Consider the following 21,102-nt stretch of genomic DNA (forward strand, 5'->3'; position numbering starts at 1 on the left):
GGTCGTGCGTCTTGGGGACTAGTGGTGGCGGCAGTGGGAGTGGGGGAGAAAATGTGGGCGCGGCATGGCTTAAGTACAGCTGACTATCAATGCCGACGCAGGAGCTGAGGCCGCACACGCATGAGTTGAGGCGGCAGGCGTATTGGTCAGCGACGGTCTTGATGGCAAATGCTGCTGTCGGTCAGCTGTTAAGGGCCGTCGAGTCGCTTCCAAGTAGACCCACGGCACGCTTGGCCGGACACCACTGGAGGACGTTCCGGGACGGCGCACGCCTGCAGTCTTGCACCAATAACACTACACTTACGGACTGCTTAGCCTACAAAAACTTTACGGACTAATGTGGCCTGAATTGGTTGGCTGAAATTTTGTACCTACCTGAAAAATCGGACCACGTTCCCCTTTCCCACTTTGCATGCAGTGCCACGACCTGAATCCGTAAGCAAATCCCGTAGAAGTTGTCCGTACGTGTAGTGTTACTCGTCTTGCACCGTGGCGTTCTCATCATCTTCCGTCGCAAGTACGTGGTCTAGATGAGCGCGTAATGCAAGTCGGCTTCGAGCTGCAGAGGCAACATATGTACAGCCAGAACATCCTCGTGTGTGCCCGTGCTGTGGTATGCTGGATCAAATGCTCGCCGTTGCTTGCTAAGACCATGGAGAGGAATTAACTGCAGGTTTCCTGTCCAGATTTGTAGAGTCTGCAGTCCCAGGCTCCTAGTTGTTGCCACATCAACAAATCCCGGCGGAAACGAGTGCCATGCAGGGAATGGCCGGGATCCGTGAGTTCAGGGTGCTGATTTCAGGGATTGGAAGTTAAGGGTTTGATCCCAACCACCCCTACAAACTGAAGGTTTAAAACAGACTTTACCCTATATCTTCCCTCAGCTGATGTCCCGCTGACCGCTGCTTGCTGCGACCAAAAAATATGCAGGAATAGGGTTTAGGGAGAAGAAATATTTTTCGAAAGGTCCAGCAACTCTGCCGGCTTTCGATTTTCATTACGGAGTAGTAGGTAGAATATTTACAGAGGGCGAAGAAAATCTAGTTAGGGTTTCACGCGAGAAGAGAAGAAATTGAAAGATAGCAGGAAAGAGAAAGACTGGCCTCAAATCGGGAGACGAAGCAGCCTGTCACCGCCGCCGAGGACGGGCTCAGCTCAGGTCACCGGCGAATTAGCGGCACCCCATGTTCCGGTGTGGGCGTGTGGCGGCATCGGTGAGCTGGAGGTGGAGGTGAAGAACTGAAGTGCAGTGCAGGTGCGAGCCTATAATGAGTCGAGTCCAAGCAATTATGGCCCATATGTAGCCGAGACCCAAGAGCTGCCTATAATGTTTGTGACCAATTTCGGCCTGCAGCTTACGGCCGTCGCCGGTAGAGATTTAAGTTCTTTTTTTTTTGGATTGTGGAGGAACATATCTAAGGATGGCAATTTTACTCACGGATACGGGTACCCGCAGGTAACGTATCCGTATGGATAGGATATGGGTACACTTTTATGCCCATGGATAGTACCCGTACCCTGCCCGTTAAGTCATGAGCAGGGCACAGGTATAGCCTCATACCCGCGGGTAGATCCATACCCTACCTATTTATTGTCAAATCTTACGTGACACGTATATTTTTGTTGACCTATGTGTTAGAATATGAGAATATGATTTCTATATTATGTTAATTGTTATGTACTCAACTACCTGTTATTGAGTTGAGATGATTAATGTTTTTAATCAAATTTGTTATTGATAAATGTAAAATTGTGATTGACTTGTGTACAATTTAACCTACCAACCGGATACCCAATGGGTACGGGTACCCGCCGGGTATGGGTATGGGTAAAGTTTTATACCCAACCGGATACGGATATGGATAGTATTGCACTACCCTGCCCATACCATGTCCATTGCCATCCTTAAACATACCGAAGCCAGCCGTTTTTGTCATGTCTCGAGGAGCTTGTTGGGTTTCCCACAACCTTTTTTTGCATAAACAGAGCTTCTTCCTAAAGCCATGATGGACTAGGTTAAGTTTAAAGTCATGTTCTTCCTCTAGTTTGGATGCCAATAAGTTATTTCTAATCCATTTATGCACTTTGTTTGACAGCCGCAAGCACAATTTTGTGAAGTTTTTTTGAACGTGGATAGAATATCAGCTAGTTTGGTTGCAATCTTTGGTATGTTTGGGTAACCACTTGTCACCGGTGCTGACTTTACCACACAATTCTATAAAGAGCTAAGCGAAATATGACAGCAGTAAAATAAAGGCCGTTCAATTCTAGCTACTAGCAAATACTACTAGCAAATAGTAGTAGTAGTTTGTTAAAACTTCTCTAACTACTAGCAAATAGCAGTTCATTAATATATTTCCCTAGCTACAAGAAAAATTGGTGTTCAACGCAACACAAGACCAAATTGGAGGAGTAGAGGAGTGGTCAATGGCATGACAGTCTTCTTCCTTCTTTCTTCAGCCGGTTGTGCCTCTATCTGCACACATTGTGTCGGTCCACCGTTGCCTCTTGTTCTTCCAAGCATGAATGTCACCCTGACTAACTCCATGGCCATAGTCAATACCGTCCGATGTCACGGCCTCCTCATCGGGGAAGAATGCATCAATACCCCACTGCAAGATTCAGTTGTGTAAAATACAACATGCAAGAACAAGCTTAACTTGGGTGGAGAAAGGATGGAATGGCTTCTGATCAAGGATCTTAAACATGTTCTTTAGAGCTGCGAAATCCCTCTCGATTGTCACTCGCCGGCTGGAGTGTCGTTCTTTGGCATTTTTTGGTAGTGTCTTGTAGGGAAATCATTGAGATGATACCTTATTGACCTGAAGGGTGGAAGAAAACCTACGCGACAAGCATAACCGACATCAGCTAGGTAGAACTTACCCTTTGAGACTTGTAGTCCATCAGGTCTCTCCAAGGTGTCTGCCAGAATCATCGCATCATGGGTTGATCCTTCCCATCCAGCTAGAGCATATGTAAACCTCATATCAAAATCAACAGTTGCCAGCATATTTTGTCTTGTATAGTGTTTCCTCCCTTGCATGCATGCGACTCGCTTCTTGGCAATGCAATCCTGGCATGAAAATGAGAAATTTGTTATATCTTGCTGAAGTAGAATAATGTGAGAAAATGATGTTGAGTGCTCACCTTGAATTATGGAAACCATTAGTAGCTGTCTTTGATCTTCGTGATAGTGTAGGCAGATGGCGACTTGATCATTTCTTCTCTGAACTCTCCAATTGCAAACCGGACTTGCTTGAAATAGCGAGATATTGTTTCAGTGGAATTTCTCCAGGTGCTATGAATCACTCGAAATCTCTGGTTATGTCCAAAAACATGAAAAAATATTGCTACTTGTTCTTCGATACATCAGTGGATGCTATCTTTGAGCAAACCCCTAAGCATGAATGTGTTGGACAACCGCTACATCATTGCTGTTGTAGATGTAGTTCAGATTGTTTATCCTCTCTGTTACAATCGAACATTGGACCATGGGTGATAGCCGTCCTGACATTGCGACGAATGGCTCGCTCTAGGATCACAAACATCCAGCCATAGATCGCAGCTATGAGCGCTTTCACTGCTCGTCCTAAGATATTCGGGGTTGCATACAGAGAAAGGAAAGTTCAGCTAACTAACGGCAAAATCGTGTCCGTCTACGTGTGGAGAAGGTTAGAGGTGCTTACGGCATTGCTTGAAGCCAGCGCCATGGTGCCATCGACGAAGACGCTGGGAACAAGATGGTGCCCCACAAGTTGCATGTCGCCGCTGCTCCTTATCTACAAACCCCCGCCGCCCAAAGGATGCAAGACGAGAGGGGGACGGAGTCGATGAGGCAGATCTGCCTAGTACGACATGTCGGTGTCGCGCGCTGACGCTGCCTTCGCTGTTCGAGAGGGAAATGGGGAATCGTGGCTTCTCCAACTGAGGTGATCCACTAGCTAACCAATTTTCCCCCTCTCGACATCTCCCTCTGCACCCGCTCGTTCCCCCTCGCGCCCTGCTTCCCTACTTTTGCGCCTGCCAGCGCCTGTCCGAGCGACGATGGACGAATCGAGCGTGCCTAGCAGATCTGTCCCGAGGCTACTTTAAGGTTTGCGCGAGACAACAACACGAAAAACGGTTGCCTTCCAAACCCGCGATTTTTTGCATCCGTGGAGCCGAGAAACGACTTTGCAAGAAACCAAACAGGCCTGATGTGTTTGTTGTCTCTATTGAGAAATGCACGTTGGTCCTAGGATACCTACAAGCTGGCAAAGATGTAGTTACATCCTTTCCGAGAAACTAATAGGAGGCTAGTTAAGTAAAGACTCCGAAAATCTGAAAAGAGCTAGGATTTGCCTCCTTCTATCCCTGCCTAGTTGTATATATAGATGTTGCGAACTTGGAAAATAATCCTCGGCGAGTTGAGATCAGACCTACCGATGGCCGACAATAACAAGTTTTCGTTGAGCTCCTGCACCACTAGTGCCGGCGTATCAGGTCTACCGGTGTTGCAGCCCTGCACCCAGGCAGAGAAAGCGTCCACCCGGGAGGACAGTGCGCTGAAGAGGAAGGCGCCGACGGCCAAAGGTGTGTGCCACGAAAAGGAAAGGAGACGACGGCTGCGCCGCGGCAGCAGATGAAGAAGCACCGAGGATGTCCTAGATCATGGCACCCCTGTGACGGAGGCGGTCGACAAGATGACGGACGAAGAAGATGATGGGAATGATGACGAAGACGACAATGATGCCAACTTCGACACGGTCTTTGCGGAGTGCAAAAAACAGTACGAGGAACACATCCAGCAGCTCATTGCTATCTTACCGTTTGTGTTGAGGTTCAAAGATTACTCCATTGATTCCGATCGGAGGAGAACGAGCCAGTCGTATGGAAGTGAGCTGTTAGGATCAGCCTCACCGTGTATAGATTCAGAGATGAACAAATGTGTTAATCACAGTATCAGCATGTTACCAAGGTAGCTAAATGTATTTATTTCATATACTCATTTGGCTAACAAGATGGTTACTTCGCGAGGCCCGCTAAAAATGACCAACAAAGGAAATAACTGCATTGATTGGCCTCACCAAGAATTCACGATCCAGCTTGCTCTCCGTAAAATTTGATCAGCCCAATACTTACCTTTAATTATCTTTACAATGTTATAAACTTCAACACCATAGAATTCATGGTATAATAATAAGTAACAAAAGGCATGAGTTAGCGAATATGCAAAAAACATAAGCAACAAAGAAAAACTGAAATTTAGGCAATGGGCAGAACTGAAGACCAAGCTGGAAGGTAATGTAAATATTGCTTAGAATGGTGCAGCACAAAAAATATAAAATATAGCAAGGAAATATTTCCACCTTTAAACACCCTCAGTCATTTTTTTTATCGAAGAAAAGCAACTTCAATACAAAATATGCATGATCAGTTCAAAACAACACCTCACAATTCATAACCAAGGCAATGGAGCTGAGTTGTGCTGTTTTATAAACTGGACATGATTCAACATGAACATAGCCTCTTGTACTCAAGAAAGTTATAACATCTTAGTTTATTGGAGGTGTCAAGCATACAACAACCAAGCATTATCACTCGGAAAATAAGAATACGACAAAGCAACTAGTCGCAGCCATTGGCCAAAAGATGATCATGATTCACTCTCTTTTGCTTGGGCTATTAGCTCTGCTTTCATTTTCTGTATCTCCAGCTCTCGTTCCATCCTTTCTTGCTGAAACAACAAGACAACTTTTAGCTGCTTCCATAACACATTCCTGTACATTTCTACATGCTTTTTAAAACTATATTTCTCCATACATTAATTAACAGTACAGGACTTTGCAAGCGGTAGTGATTTGGCTGGTGAGGTGCATATGTTGGTCATACCAAACAGGCAGTGATTGTGTTTTCGCTGAAAATGATACATACAACACCTAAAACCACTGTCTGGGTTTCACTAGCAGTAAATGGTTCCTAACAACAAATAGACATCTAATGCTCTCATATCTCAAGCCTCGAGATGAATTCATACAAATGGAAATCCAGGAAAGAGTTAACCTTACACATGTAGGGCCTGGAACATTTGGAAGGAGAGGAATGACAAAATATTTAAACAGAAAACACCGTCCTTGGAGAGATGGAAGGTTAGGTTTCAGAGCGATTTACTCCTGCATCAATACAGAGTGAAGCAGCCGATGGTGCAACCTCTCCTAGGTTGGATTCAGTCCACCTTTACTTAATTTAAGGCCAATGTATTTGCTATTTCTTGTACATTTCTTTCCTCCCTAGACTCTTTTTGTAACTTTGGGTCCTTCTTGGCCTACTAGTAAATATATAAAAGAAATGAAAACACCATAAGGGCTTCCCCTACGGTCATGCTCTTAAAAAAAAACCTTACACATGTAGGAAACATAATTCTAAGTCTAGAGCTCAAGGAAACATAACATAACTACAAACAGTTTCCATTTCTAACTCTGGAGTTTCAACAGAAGCCCATTGCCCAAATATGACCTTTGTGGGGCAATGGAGGGTGATCTTTAACACATTATAACGAGGCAGGTGGGGAAGGTAAGGTACATAATAAACATACTTAATGTGTTTGGAAATAGATTATAGGTCCCGTTGACAAATTAATAGTTAGCATAAGCCCATGTCAAGAGTGAAAGAGTAGTCATGACTCTAGACAAGTACTAGGCGTTAATCACACTGTTATGCTACAAATACTATTAATTATGAAAAGGCACAGCTTCATATCAGGATGATTGTTCACTGCATATACTATGATTATTAATTACTGATAATCCCAGCGTAACAAAATACAGAAAAAAAAAAAAACAAAGGCTGGGATGTGTTGAATGTCTATATATAGGATACAAGCTGCCCTTGGGCAATTTACTGTTAATACGAGCTCCATATAACAGAAGGGTGAACTGTCAGTAAGTAAGCGAATATTAACCCACATGTCATCTCGATGATTAGAGGCTACACCAATTCATTCCAAACGAATTCCAACACTAATCATGCAAATTTATCGAGTCACTACTCAGTTGTAGGATAGGCAATACCAGAGCAGAAAACGGGCTAGATGGATATATTCAAGCTGTAAGCCTAGTTTCAGAGGGGTGAGTTTTCTGTTGAATGCTTACAACAGCAAGATCGACTGACTGGACTCTCCGACGAAGTACAATCATCTAAGATTCTGTATGAAGAGATGATGCAGTAGGAATGATTGACTAAATCTAAATATATATTATTCATGCAGTTGGGAAAGACCGGAAGGAACTATTGTGGGAGGCAGAGCTACCGTACAGCTGTGGAATTGCATGCCACAGTTTCCAGTTCCTAAAGTAAACACATAGATATTGTTTCCATTGTACTGCGCTAACCTTTTATATATAGAATGGAAGACATTGAAATGTCTTTTGTTTACGGAGGAGGTTCACAGTTCCTTCTACAATATGAATTTCCAGTGCTTGCAAGGTCTTATATGTTCAGATACAGCTCCTATGGCCCTATATGTTCCATAATTTTTTGTTCCATTTCACTGTGTGATGCTTGGAAAATTCGGGATGTGAACTACGATTCCAAGTCCGCAAAAACGCCGCAAGACCCACAACTAGAGAAATGCCCCCTCGTCAAATCTCAACATCGCAGTTGGACAAGCAAGCCTAGCCTACTCCCAGGATCTACGGTTCGTCCATCCGTTCAGGCACGACCCAGCAAGCTCGCTAGCCCGATCCACGATTCACAGGAACTGGGCACAGAGCTAATCGCGGACGGAGAAGACCTAGATCTGCCGCGGCGAGGTACCGAATTTAGTGAGGTGGAAGGGGAACGATTGGGCGAGCGGTTAGGTTTACCTTCTCGTCCTGGTGGAGGGCGATCCAGACGTGGACCTTGTCCATGGACTCCCAGAAGAGGAAGGCGCCGAAGGTCATCGCGAAGTAGGTCGCCACCCGCACCATCTTCTTCTCCCTCTCCGATCTCTCGCTCCGGCGGATTTGGATTTGGCGACGGCTGCGTGGTGGCGATGGACGGCCGGGGATCAGATTTTGGGCTGAGGGGACCGTGAACTCCGTGACCGTCAGTAGAGTTGGAGCGGGTTGGTCCGGGCCTCGTTTCCTTTTCTCCGAAACATGGCCTGTCTAGTGAGTGTTGTAACGAGGGCAGGTCCAGTATTCTCTTCAGTTTTTGCCATTTGCGGGGTCATTTTTTCAGAGTATACATTTTGAATTTTCTGAGAGAACAAGGCATGTGCACGCAATTCATACACACATTGAAAAACTTCACACACACCACACTTTCACTACATTGAGTTTGTGATGTGTTTGTCGCATGCGTCGACCTTGCACTCGAAAGTCAATCAAGAAATAAAAGGCCATTGAAACTCAATTCCACAGAGGAAACTTTATCATGTCAGTAAGAGTAGTCTTTTCTGAAAATCTCGGTACGATATTGTTTCCTGGCTAGTTATAACAGCTTCAGCGCAGTTATCTTTGCAATAGTCCTCATTTCTTGGCTGTTAACACCCACCAGGCACCAGCCCATTTTGCTGATCCGACCAGTCAGTATTGTTCAGTAATCAATCTGCCCACTCAATGAGGAATTCATGATAATTTCAGCATCTTCCTGGCAGAAGGCTATATTCCACAGGTTGCTGCAACAAAGATGTACCACAAAACGAACTGGGTCTTCTAGCGGATCAGGGAAGATCCGTCTGCTACATGCCATATCAGGCCAGCAATTGTTGATGCCCAGAACTCTCCAAGGTTTATCTTGATTCTCATACATATAGTGTGCAACAGTAAAAAATAAATCAGATACAATATCCTCGGATAAAACATCTAGTACTTCTCATCACAAATTAAGCTTGCCGTCTTAGTGTGCACAAACTTGCATTGTAAGGGCGAGCAGGTTTGCTCCTCCTATACAAGTGATGTGTACCCCCTCTTGTACCATTAAACACATTCATAGCACAGAATTGCATCATTAACTGGGCTAAACTGTGCATCTTTTTGCGAACCCTATTATTTGAATCTACAATTTCTCGACAGATTTGCTGCCAAAATATATATGTAATTTTGTGAACAGATACAATATCACACATGCAAGCAGTGAATAGTAGAGAGATATGGTAAGACTATTCCATGCCATCCCCATTTGTTCAGTTCTAACAATCAATGACATATGTAAGTGGCAAGTTAGTAAGGCGCAGGAACTAGGAACAAACATACTCAATCATAAAAGAACAAAGGGAGGAAATCAAAAGGAAAAAAATAAACACATACACAATATAAATATATTTCGAAGCAAAATCTTAAAGATTGATCTGCACCTGCAGTACTAACATACATATCATAGAACAAAAAAAAAAGGATGATGAGAAGAAATAGAACATGCTAGATAGTAAAATTTGGCAAGGAAGCATATCTGAATGACAATGAATGAAACTACATTCAAAAATAATACTGATATTTGACATGAAAAACGATGCAGAGCAGTTCTTTTACTTTCTGGTTCTCTGGATTATTCAGATAATTGGTCCACACACAAACATCAAAAGTCTATCTTATCTTAAACCAAAGTCAGGAACACAATTAATATTCAGACTTCTTAGAAATTGCTGCCGGATATGATTTCTTCTCTAGCGGATGATGACATCAACATACTGGGGTTCAGAAATCAAATCGCCAAGCCAACCTGTAACAACCATACTATAGCAGAAACCCATCGTTCAATCAGCCAAAGGACGTGAAACTAGGAATTACCAACAGTAAACAACTTTAACTGTGCCAAAGGCTGAACAGTTCCCAATCTTCAAAGCCTGTTCTTGGTTCATGTAAATCTGAATCTAGCTGGCACTTCCCCTCTGCAAGTGGTTGCATAGTCCTCAGCAAGGTGTGGTGCAGCTTCGTTGTGACGGCGTATGAACTTATCCATGAATACCTTCTCGCTGATCGTGACTATACTGTAGTAATCTTTGCCACGATCTAGCAATCCATTTTCCTTGAGAAACTTGGTAACATAGTACCGGGGCTTGAGCCGTCCCTCCAGGCTAAGACCGAGCATTACTGGCCGATGAGCAATGTACAGCGGTTCCAACCCCACCTCAGAGCTAAGGAATTCTGATTTTCTCTGTAGTGTGTCCTTAGAAATCGTCAGCATAAGCGGAGCCCTAGAGAGAGCAATTTTCACCTCAGCATCGGACCACCTGAACGTGGTCTTCAGATACTCAGATTTGGCGGCGATCTTCTCCTTGTTGAGGGGTTCTACAGCATGTAGAGCGTGTCTGAACATCCGAGATCCACGGGGCACACCTACACCTTCAGCGCATGCAACCATGGCCCGGACGCGCTCATGTTTGGAGGCCAGTATCCTTGGCTTACAGGTGCACAGCTTGGCAATGTCGCAAACACTTAGCCCGCACTCCTGCAAGAATGCAACATTGGGCTCTACCTTGTTGAAGTCACTGCTGAGGAGGTAGCAGCATCGATGGAGCCCCCTCAGGAGGTTCTCGGAGGAGCCGAAGAGGCTCAGATAGTACCGAATCTTGGGGACGATGGTTCTGTGCCGGAAACTGACACCGGCGAGTGAAACGAGGCGCGAGATCTCAGAACGCGATATGCCGAGGCCGGTGAGCCCGCCGACAACGGGGCCCAGGGTTCTCTCCACCCCGACACAGAGGAACTTGGGGTCCTTGGCGACAACGGCGGCGATGTCGGCGGGGGCGAGGCCGAGGCCGGCGAGGAAGGCAAGGACCGCGTCCGGCTTGGAGGGGGATTTGAGGTGGGTTAGCTTCGCGGATGCCTTGATGGCCTGGGCTCGGGTAAGACCGCAGGTGTCGACGAGGTACTCCTCGACGGCGAAGCCAGGGGTGGGGGAAACGGCGGGCGAGTCCGCGGCCGCGGAGAGGAGTCGGTGGAGAGGGGAGACGGGAGAGGTGGAGGGAGAAGAGAAGAGACGGGTGAGGATGCACTTCTGAAGGCGGAGCATGGTGCAGGCGGCGGCGACGGCGCCGGCGGCAAGCCGGAGATTTCAAGTTGGAAAAGTGAAAAGAGGAGTCTGTAGAGATATGCGCATACATGTACGATAGCCCCCACAAGGCCAGAGCCCACAAGCCACCATGATTCCATTTCTTTTGTAAATTAACATAAATGTTTTTCCAAGATTCCAAAATTACGAAAATGAAATCTGACATATTGTAAGATCCAGTAGAAATCTAAACTCATGAGTTTTGGTTAGAAAAGTGGCCATGTACGAACCGTGCCATACTTGTTGTGCAATGCATATATACCTAGAATACCTTTTTACATTTTCTTAAAACATGAAAGTCTAATTGTTGCTAAGTTTCTCTGAGAATATCCTCTCTCTACTTACTGGTTTTCTTTTGAAACTATAAAATATGATTTTGGTTACGCGCCTCTTTGATTCTCAGGATTCTAAGAGCGCAGGAACATGAAAAATGCACAATTGCCATATCATGCGGTTCTATAGAATTTCGTATGCAGTAATATTTGTTTGATTCCATCGTAGAAAAAATAAAGGATTTTCGAAAACAGGTTTGAGTTGATGCTAGATTTCCTATAAAATCCGCTGAAAAATATCCGCATTGAAGAAATCTATATGGTTCAATCCTAAAAATCAAACAACCACCATAACGAAGGAAAAACTATGAGGATTTGAATCCTCCAAAATTTCTATGTTAATCTTCTAGACCAAAGAGACCCCAAGTTATAGAATTGAGGTCATATATAGCTACATCTCGTGCTACTCTTCCTTTCCTACCTCTCTTCCTTGATAGCATTGCCCAACGCCTTGTCCTCTTGACCTACCTTTCTTCTCTGGTGAGCATTGCCGCATAAAGTGATATTCAGATTTTGGATACATATGAACATGTTTTATAAGTCTTCAAACTTCGTATTTTAAAGTTCTAGAATATTTAAATACCAGTCTTACCTTGATTTGTTAGGGGGATATATTGAAATTCAGTAGTGATGGAAATATTTTTGAACAAACAAAATACAGAGTAAATTAAGTTGTACTCATACATCCTGTCCGCACATTTTATAATTCAGGTGAAGTTGTGTCCATTTTCCGCAACTGCTATGTGGGTGACAGGTGAATGTTCGTACATTCTCAGCTTAAATAAGGTTAAGTTGTATAAACCCAATGCTCCAGTTTTCTCCTGTTCCATTTCTAGCCTATATTTCTTTCGAACACATGCAGATGTGTGCATCAGTTGGTACGGTATATGCAATGTGTATGAAGTATTCCCTCCGTAAAATTAGTGTCACAACTTTTTTTAGATATATGAATATAACTACACAGTAAAATGAGTCTAGATAGATTCACATCTAGACGAAGTTACAACAGTCAATTTTGAAATCTAGATAAAATTGTGACACTTATTTTGAAAGTGAACATCAGTAGAGCTGAGGGTACACATGTTTTCAGAAGAGCAAACTCACACAACCCATAGACGGCACTCAATTCACCACCCACATATATGTAGAGTTTGATTTCCGCTGATTGTATTCTCCGAATTCCGACGAGCAGATTACAAGCAGCAGGTGCAGATAACGCTACTCTAGCAAAAATAGCACTACAGTCTACAGGATCGTACGTACTAATATCTGAAACACGCCGAATAAACCAGAGTATATGTTTGAGCAAACCAAAACAACTCACGAAGAGACCAGAGCCGGTTCAGTTGCAAGCATATCCAAGAGCATTCCATGAGCAGTAGTGCCACCATCAACGGCCGCACTGCCGATACCAGCAGCAGCATCAGCGCCCGGCGAGCCGCGGCTATGGAGCCACCACAGCAGGTTGGTCAGCGTGTTGCCGTCGTCATGCGACGCCAGCTCCCTGGTCTTGGCCAGCGCCGCCTCCTTGTCGTAGGTCCCCTCCAAGGCGTACACGAACCCCTTCCACCCGTCGCCGACGCCGTCCCTGGCCAACGCCGGCGCGGTCCAGCCCACCAGGTCCCTGACGAACTCGGCGTCCGGGAAGAGGGCCTCGCTGATGGGCACGATGGGCAGCAGCTGGATCCCCAGCCTGCACTCCTTCCACTCCGGCGGCGCGAACCAGAGGCCGCTGTCCCTCTTGTTCGCCCACACGACGCCCACCACGCGGTTGCTGCCGGTGAAGTCGTCCTCGTAGGTCGCGTCGCCCTCCCGGACGTGCCACCACGTCTGCGCCGCCAGCATCTCGAGCGCCGTGAGCGTGGCCGCGTCGGAGACGAGCCGCGCGTCGCCGTAGCTCAGCCCGAGGAGCGCGGCGGCGTAGTAGGCGTTGACGGCCTCGCTGCTGCTCTCCTGGTTGCGCCCGTCGCCGAACTCCGTCAGCCCGCCGGCCCACGAGTGCAGCTTCCAGAGGTCGAACGCCCTCAGCCTGGTGTAGCTCGCGCCGGCGGCTTCGCGCGAGGTTGTAGTCATGAAGTCGGCGACCATGGAGTAGGCCTGAGGCATGTGCTGGCGGCCCCAGGCCGGGTCGATCTTGGCGAGCACGGCGGTGGCGTACACGAAGTAGCCCAGGTGGTAGTGGTGGTCGTTGTAGATCCCGAAGCCGAAGTCGGCGCCGGTGTCCGTCATCCCCTGCAGAGTGACGAGGCCGCCCCATTTGGGGTCGTACAGGAAGCCGTTGCCCTCGAAGCTGCCGTCCAGCCACGGCGTGACGGTGGCTGCGAGGAAGCCGCGCACCGCCGGGATGACCTCCGGGCACCCGACCTCCTCGGCGATCAGCGCCAGCCTCGCCGCCCTGGCGAGCGCCTTCCCGTAGAAGTAGGACGAGGTGGTCGAGATGGGGGTGGAGGCGAGGTCGTCCACGTCCTTGCGCAGCGCGGCCACGATCTCGGGCACCCCGTCCTCGCTGACGCCGCGGGTGGAATGCCAGGTGGGGAGCACCGGGTCGGTCCTTAGAGCCCAGGCGTCGCCGACGACGCCGACCAGGTCGCCGTCGATGCTGCGGTACCTGAAGTCCTCGAGCACACGGACGGCGCCACGGTCCTTGGAGAGCAGGCGGAGGTGTAGCGGGTGCGCGAGCATGAGCAGGTCCCCCGACCCCTGCGTGCGCCAGGCGTAGTCGACGGAGAAGGGCCGGTTCAGCGCGGCCTCCCCGCCTGTCGGGAAGCGGCCGCTGTACCGGTCAAGGACCGCCTCCATGGCGGCGTCGGGCAGGAAGGCGACGCGGATGACGCCGGAGAAGCCGGGCGCGGCCAGCTGCGTGACGCTGGACATGGACAGGCGGATGGGCGCGGACGCGTAGAGGAGGAAAGTCTGGCCGCTGTTCATCCGGAGGCGCCACCTGGTGAGCGTGTCGTCGCGTGGGGCGGCCTCGAGGAAGGCGTGGACGGAGGCGAGGGAGATGTCGACGGGGACCCCCGCCCCCGCGGTGGCGACCGTGACGAAGGGGCTGCCGCGGACGAGGAACGCGCGCAGCGACGGGGCGAAGTCGAGGGTGACGGAGAGGTCGTCGAAGGCGGCGATACGGTGGGGCGCGGCGGGAGTGGCGGCGGACGGGGACGAGAGGGTGAGGTCGGCGACGAAGGTCTGGGCGTGGAAGGGCGGGGAGTGGACGGTCTTGGGGTAGCAGACCGTGAGCGCCCCGGCGGCGGATTTGACCGAGTACGGGTGGATGTACTCCGGCTGGTCCCCGTTGTTGAGCGCGAAGTTCTGGAAGAAGGAGTTGGTGGGGAGCGGCGCGGCGAGGAGCTCGGGGGCGAAGAAGCGCGCCGGGTCCGGGAGCACCGTAGACGCCGCCCGCGGGAACGGTGGCGGCGGCGGCGGGAGAGGCATGTCGGGCTGCGGCGGCGGGGTGGGGTTGCGGTTGGACTGCCAGAAGAGGAACGCTGCGAAAGCGACCGCGAAGTACGTGGCGACCTGCGCCATCCTTTTCCTCTCCATCTCCGGTTCCCTCTGCCGGGAGGCTCTGCCGGCGGCAACTATATAGGCGGCCCCGGTCGATCCTCTCTCCGCGGCAGAGTGTGATTTGGCGACGGCCGCGTCCGGCGTCCCACTTTTAGGAAGGGATGGTACCGAGGATGGAATGTCTACAGTACAGATTTTTTTTTTACAATCAATACCACATATATTCATAGTAACAAATAGTACATGGTAGAGATACATGAACTGACTCCAACGATTACAAAATAAAGTCTAAAAGATAGTAACAAATCTTCGAGGTCTTCAATTTCTTTCTTCTTCCATAACACAATCTTGTACTCTTGTGAAGGCAGCCAAAGATACATAACGAACCATAGGCACCAGATACGACGAAAGTTCTCCCATAATTTTTTGAGCCGCAATGCCAAGACTGCGTGCACGCACGCAATCATTAAAGCAGTCATACAACATCGGCAAGAGTACCAACACCAGTATATCAGGGAATAATAACCAACTAGCTTTATCGTCGTCAATGGAGAGCCGAGAGTACGAATCACCATTGTCGAGGACGTAGCAGCCGGGACAAAAACTGCGAGGATAATCCTCCTCGCGGCAACAACGACAAAAGATCCAAAATCGATCTGGCGAAGCAAGATCCGAAGACCCATACCTAGAAAATTGTGATTGTTCAACACCACCATTGACGCCGGGAAGAAGATCTCGTCGCCGAACGAAAGTCCGAAGATCACTTATTGCATACGATGCCATCTCCATTGAGGGGAAACCAACAAGAAGGCGGCTACCAAAATCCTAACATAATCTAATGAAAACAATACTTTTATTCAAAACTCCACGCATAGATCGGGTTCCCCACTCCTCCTGACGCCGGCGAAGCCGACCGGAGGAGGGGGAACCAATCTATGGAGGAGGATGAACTGGAGGCGGCTAGGGTTAGGGCGGCGGCTGAGAGGAGAGACCACGGGAGGAAAGTCCTTTAACGGGAGGAAAGTCCTTTAACTGGAGAACTTGGTAGCGAAGCAAAACAATTGGTACTTTAACATGAGCAACTCAAAACAAAGGTTTAACATAACTGATGCAACTGTTTCTCCAAGTACTGAAGCAAATATCTCTCAGTTAAAAAGATCGAGCGCCGAGGAACAGCATTCACAAATCACAACTGGTCTACAACGATGACCCAGCAAACAATCAGAGTACGAACCAACAAATGCACTCACAATGTCGTCTATAACACACAGAGAATAGTAGCCCCTATGGCAAGACAAGCCACACCAGTATCATCTTTTATTGTGATTTCGTTCGTTTACAACAGATTTACATATACAATAGCAGCACAAACTTTTACAAAAGTGCATCTAGTGGTTCCTTCGTCACTACACCCAGGTGTGATAGCAAAGACTGAGTTGCTATAGCAAACTACCCATTTTCTTACATCAGGAAAAACTCACTTCCTTCATTTTTATTCTTTTCATGGGGTAGGCAAATTTAGGTATGCATTTTCAGGTATCAATATAATCGAGCTCCATTCTGTGGGAACAGCCGTGGCGCATGGTTGCGCCTCATTGCAGCAGCCCGCTCCTCTTCCCCCACCCCATGGCTACTATGTACAGAATCGTGCAGCCAGCAATGGTTCCGAAGGTGGTTTCCCAGAACTTCACATGTGCTGCTCGTGTCTCATCTGGGGTTGCGGGATTGTAAAGCGATATGCCAATGTTCATCCCGAAAAGACCGACGACGGCCACTCCGGCAGTAACAACAACCGTGGCAGTTGAGAGCATGACCCCCATCTGCAGAAGCTGATTTTGCTTGTCATCCAACATTATGTTGATGTAATCCTCGGTATCATCAACATACTCCCTCAGCTTCAACCAAACATACAACGAGTATTAAGATTGAGAATTTGATAGATAAACATTCTATATAAAACTCCCTACACCAATGCTTCATTGTTAGAAACAATATTTTTTGGTAGTAAATCATTCTAAAGAACTAATAAAACCAATTGAAAGAAAAATGAACTCAAGCAATAATGTCTACTGATATACCAATAAACTTCTACTTCTAGAGTGCCCTAGCTCCTAATATCAGCCTGTTGAAGGCATCATTTCTGCAACATTCTGTAACCTGTACCAAAATGTTTTTTACTACGGTAGTTGCATTTTATGTTCTTGAGTACAACCACATATAGCGTTATAAAATTCACGCTCCAGATCTAAAGTTCTTTCAACAATTATAAATGGACGGAAACTCAGCAATATTTGGATTAATGCAAGTAACACGAGAAAGAGAACAACTCTTACATGTGAAAGCTTATTTAGTGTGCCATCAATTTGCACAAAGTAGGCCTCCAAAAGCATCTCTAGTTCTTCAATGTTGGGCTTATAACCAGCAAAGCTAACATTGGTTCCATCTGGCTCGCTTCTATAATCTTCATCCCTACACACAAATGAAATGATTGCATTTTTTCAGCATATTCATACATGCATATAGATTCATTCAAACCAGTAAGAAATATTTATGATCAACAGAAACAGCAGTACATCTAAAAGAAGAAAGTAGAGATGTCCCCCTTTGATGACTTACCCACCCTCCTCTAACTGAGATGGATCATGATCATCAACCTCAACTCTAGATGAAGTCTCACTGATATCTTGTTGAGCAAGTTTTTCTGTCAAGTACATTTCAGCCATATCCATTTCATCATCCAATAGGTGCTCAAGTTCATCCCTCACCTATGAGAAAGTAAATTGTAAAAATGTGGAATTATTGTGCAAGTGGATAAGGTAAATGAGTTCAGAAGATTGCAGTAAAAATAGGCTTTTGTGAGGAAATTATAGACGGAAAGAACATGTATAGAGGTAGGTGGTGCTCAGATGTGCATATGATGCAGGTGAGGGTGAAGGTTTGGGGAAAATTTCTTCCACATAGTTATGGAGATCAAATAAATAGTGATATCAAAAGCAGCCAGCAGAATAAAACAACAAATTATGTTTGACAACACCTACCCATGATAGTATAGAAAATTTACATGAAATTGATGGAATCCTCGAACAAGTTAAATTGCCTACCTTCTGCACACGTCCAGAAATTGCCACCAGGCGGCTCTTAATTTGCCTAACTCGCTCAAGATTCAATGTACTGATCTTTGAAGTTAGCTCATCCAATGCTGGATAAGCCTCTTTCTCCAGAGTCCCAGTCTGCGGAAAAAAGCAGGCCAGTCACTGTCTGCAACTACCAGCACACCATGTTATGTGAGAACTACTGCTATCTCAAAAGTGATTTGTAGTCTTTGCTATCTTAAATGTAATATATATTAAATAAACCAGGGAACACTCAAAAGACTATTCCAGGCCAGCTTAAGAAAAGCTTCTACAGTAAGCATGGCTCCATCTATCTGTAAAATAAAATATAAACAGGACTGCCCCAGGTTTTATGGGAAAGCAGGAGAACCAAACTTTTATAAATTGCTCTAACAAGGCATCAAGTTCATCTGATAAGCACATCTGAATAAATGACTGAACATCCTATGTAAATACGTAAAAACAAAAGCTCAATATCGAACAGGCCATGGTGTGAACCATGGCTTGTTAAAACAAGATATCCTAAGATGGCAAATAAAATGATCTAGTTGTATTCAAATAATTTGAACAAGAATATCCAGAAATATGATGAGATACGTACTTCCTCTTCCAGAGATCTACATGCTGACTCGAGGCACACTTCAAGCGCACGAAATTCAAAAGGTAAGACCTTGGCGCTTCCATCTTTCATTGTGGCCAACGTCGGCACACTGCTGCTGTGAATCATTCCACCCACCGCATCAGTAGTCCTCTTAGCCATCTCCAGTTCATGTCCTTTAGATGAACTGGGAGCAGGAAATGGTGAAGCAATCACAGATGATTCACCCTCAATATCAGTAAACTCTGCAGCCTGTTGAAGGAAGAAAAAAATTCACATATTCATACAGCCCCTTATGCCTTATTCCAGTATCTCTTCTAGAAAGCAGGAAACCAAGTGGAATGACCTAAGTGTCAGGATCAACACTTGTATTTTCAATTTTGCATATAAACAATTGGACCGACTGCCCATGTCCTCATATATGCCTCCAGTCACTGAAGTGCAGAATTCTTAAGTGAGCAGAGCATATATTATGCTAACTGTATGGATGTCTGATGTTGTTTTTGGCAAATATAAAGTTCAATTCAGCAGCAATTTCTCAAACCAAGACTGACGATATGGGTGGTCTAACAGATGTGCAAATCAAATTGTATTCTTGGGACCATATGGTGTTTGGACAATTCTGAATATATGGGTGCTCTAACAGATGTACTCGAGCCCCAATGCTACTGGCCAGTCACAGTTTCAAGACCATTTTAGACACCTGATCCTAGACCAGAAACCAAAGATATAGTTCTGGGAAGAATTAATACCACTGGCAACATTGCATCTCTCTTTAAGAAGCAGAACACAAGGTTTGATATATCATATATATGCGAAATCTAAAAAAAACTGCTCATAGTTCTACTATCCACCCACAGCTCGGATATTGTACCACGGACCACAGTTATTTTACTAATCGAAATCCTAAGCCCAAAAGCAAGCAAATCGTGAACTGTCAGAAAGCAGTGGTACGGGAATATACCTGACCAGAGGAAGCGAGCACGCGGGCCTGGAGGTCGCGGACGAATTGCGCGAAGTCGGGGTCCTTGGAGTTGGGGAGCAGCACCTCGGCGGCGGTGATCACGGCCTTGACGCGCTCCAGGTTGACGACGATGGCGCGCTCGCGGCCTAGGATCGTGGACGGGTAGGACAGCAGTGGGTCGAGCACCCTCAGGTCGCGCGCCGGCAGCCCCGTCCGCGCCATCACCGCGTGCTTCCCGGCCTCCTCAACCCGCGCCCGCCCTGACGCCGGCACCACCAGCCACTCACGGCTTGCCGCCGCCGCAGCAGCAGCTCCCGCCTTCCGCCTCCCCCCGCCGCCCGGCACCGTCGCCAAGGGCCTCATCCCTTATTACCGGAGTTAGGGTTTCGATTGAAATCGCCGACGGCAGCGTGGAGGCGGAGGTGTGTGTTGTCGGCTGCCAGGAGAGGGTGTTGTACGAGTGAAAATTGGGGGTCTTGTCCGCAAATGTTACAAAACCAATTTTGTTTGGACTGTGTAGCAATATCCTTGGCCAAAAATCAGTCAAATAATCTCTGCCCAAAAAGGAAGTACTACTACTGTAGATGATTTTCCAACAAAATATTTTGGGGGAATTTTTTTCACATAAACATGCTTTGGATCTAGTATAAACCGAGTTCTAGAATTCAAATGTCTGGAAAACCGAATAAATCATTAAAATCAAATTTGGATTACCAAGCCGTCGAATAGGCTAGAAATTTAAAATTATGGGTGCAGTGGTTTGGAATGTTGAATCAAGTCTTTGATGTCTCATAAAAAACGAAATATTTTTTTAGTGGGAGGTGAAGTTCCTATTGATAGTGAGGCGTCCCACTGGCTTCAATCTTAAAACTCATCGGATCAGAGTTTCAAAATCGGTCCGATCTCTCAGAGGTGTTTATAGAGATAGGATGTGCGTGTGTTCGTTTGTAGGGGTGAGTGCGTATATGAATTTGTGAGCATTTACGTATGTACTACTGCATTTCTAAAAAAATCAAAGCCTACATATACTTCCATTGGAATACTACTGCATTTCTAAAAAAATCAAAGCCTACATATACTTCCATTGGAATTGAGTCCAGATGAAGACCAAAGTATGCTACTACTTTGGAAGATAGAATAAACACGGAGTGGCGGTTACGCAACAAGCGATCAGTTGGACCATTAGTTCCCCTACTCAATAGTTGTATGGCAACATCATCTTCTCCTCCCCTTCATCCTCTTTTGTTTCATCCCGTTCCAATCCGTCTAGCCCTCATTGCATGGCTCCACATATTGTTATAAGGTCCCTATCCCATGAGTAAACATTCTTTTAGTGCATGTTGCTTTCCAAGAGATTTAAGCTCTAAATTAATGTAGAGAGGAAGAGGATGATGATACATTGGAGCGGAGTAGGAGTATTCGCAAGTTATAACAATGAACCAATACAATTATAGGTGTTTAATTTCTCATTCACAACTCCTCCTTTCCAATGCATTATATAGTAAATTTCTCAACATGGGCTCGTGGTCACCACGGGGTTGTACCTTTCCGTCGACCACATATACGATAGACATT

General features: G+C 46.5%; 3 protein-coding genes and 1 long non-coding RNA gene across 4 annotated transcripts; all 4 read right to left on the reverse strand.

Moving 5' to 3' along the window:
- Nucleotides 1–2,262: 2,262 nt before the first annotated feature.
- On the reverse strand, nt 2,263–4,049 carry LOC139838620 (uncharacterized). Its single transcript, XR_011756190.1, has 3 exons — nt 3,148–4,049; nt 2,884–3,073; nt 2,263–2,612 (listed from the first exon to the last, which is right to left on the reverse strand). It is a non-coding gene; the product is annotated as an uncharacterized lncRNA (long non-coding RNA).
- Nucleotides 4,050–5,452: 1,403 nt separating this feature from the next.
- Nucleotides 5,453–8,077, reverse strand: LOC127345273 (uncharacterized). The gene is made up of 2 exons (XM_051371717.2): nt 7,845–8,077; nt 5,453–5,716 (listed from the first exon to the last, which is right to left on the reverse strand). The coding sequence occupies exons 1-2, from the start codon at nt 7,947–7,949 to the stop codon at nt 5,636–5,638; spliced, it is 186 nt and encodes a 61-aa protein (XP_051227677.1). The 5' UTR covers nt 7,950–8,077; the 3' UTR covers nt 5,453–5,635.
- A 1,342-nt stretch (nt 8,078–9,419) lies between these two features.
- Nucleotides 9,420–11,077, reverse strand: LOC127345274 (transcription termination factor MTERF8, chloroplastic-like). The gene has a single exon (XM_051371718.2). The coding sequence runs from the start codon at nt 10,975–10,977 to the stop codon at nt 9,820–9,822; it is 1,158 nt and encodes a 385-aa protein (XP_051227678.1). The 5' UTR covers nt 10,978–11,077; the 3' UTR covers nt 9,420–9,819.
- A 1,410-nt stretch (nt 11,078–12,487) lies between these two features.
- On the reverse strand, nt 12,488–20,015 carry LOC127340221 (glucan endo-1,3-beta-D-glucosidase). Its single transcript, XM_071827615.1, has 7 exons — nt 19,528–20,015; nt 18,567–18,815; nt 17,954–18,082; nt 17,469–17,617; nt 17,186–17,321; nt 16,448–16,747; nt 12,488–15,041 (listed from the first exon to the last, which is right to left on the reverse strand). Exons 1-7 carry the CDS (start codon nt 19,888–19,890, stop codon nt 12,669–12,671), a joined length of 3,699 nt encoding a protein of 1,232 aa, XP_071683716.1. The 5' UTR covers nt 19,891–20,015; the 3' UTR covers nt 12,488–12,668.
- Between the last annotated feature and the right edge of the window lie 1,087 nt (nt 20,016–21,102).

This window comes from Lolium perenne, chromosome 3 (genome assembly GCF_019359855.2).
Source record: "Lolium perenne isolate Kyuss_39 chromosome 3, Kyuss_2.0, whole genome shotgun sequence".
NCBI lineage: Eukaryota > Viridiplantae > Streptophyta > Magnoliopsida > Poales > Poaceae > Lolium > Lolium perenne.

What these genes read in the sequence shown, in the direction of transcription:
- LOC127345273 (XM_051371717.2), bottom strand. Translation starts at nt 7,949, where the DNA reads ATGGTGCGGGTGGCGACCTACTTCGCGATGACCTTCGGCGCCTTCCTC. An exon ending in CCCTCCACCAGGACGAGAAG is followed by an intron (nt 5,717 to 7,844) that starts GTAAACCTAACC and finishes TTGTTGTTTCAG; the next exon opens with CAAGAAAGGATGGAACGAGA.
- LOC127345274 (XM_051371718.2), bottom strand. Translation starts at nt 10,977, where the DNA reads ATGCTCCGCCTTCAGAAGTGCATCCTCACCCGTCTCTTCTCTTCTCCC.
- LOC127340221 (XM_071827615.1), bottom strand. Translation starts at nt 19,890, where the DNA reads ATGAGGCCCTTGGCGACGGTGCCGGGCGGCGGGGGGAGGCGGAAGGCG. An exon ending in TCTCAGTTAGAGGAGGGTGG is followed by an intron (nt 17,322 to 17,468) that starts GTAAGTCATCAA and finishes ATTTGTGTGTAG; the next exon opens with GGATGAAGATTATAGAAGCG. An exon ending in AGAGGAGCGGGCTGCTGCAA is followed by an intron (nt 15,042 to 16,447) that starts TGAGGCGCAACC and finishes AAAAAAATCTGT; the next exon opens with ACTGTAGACATTCCATCCTC.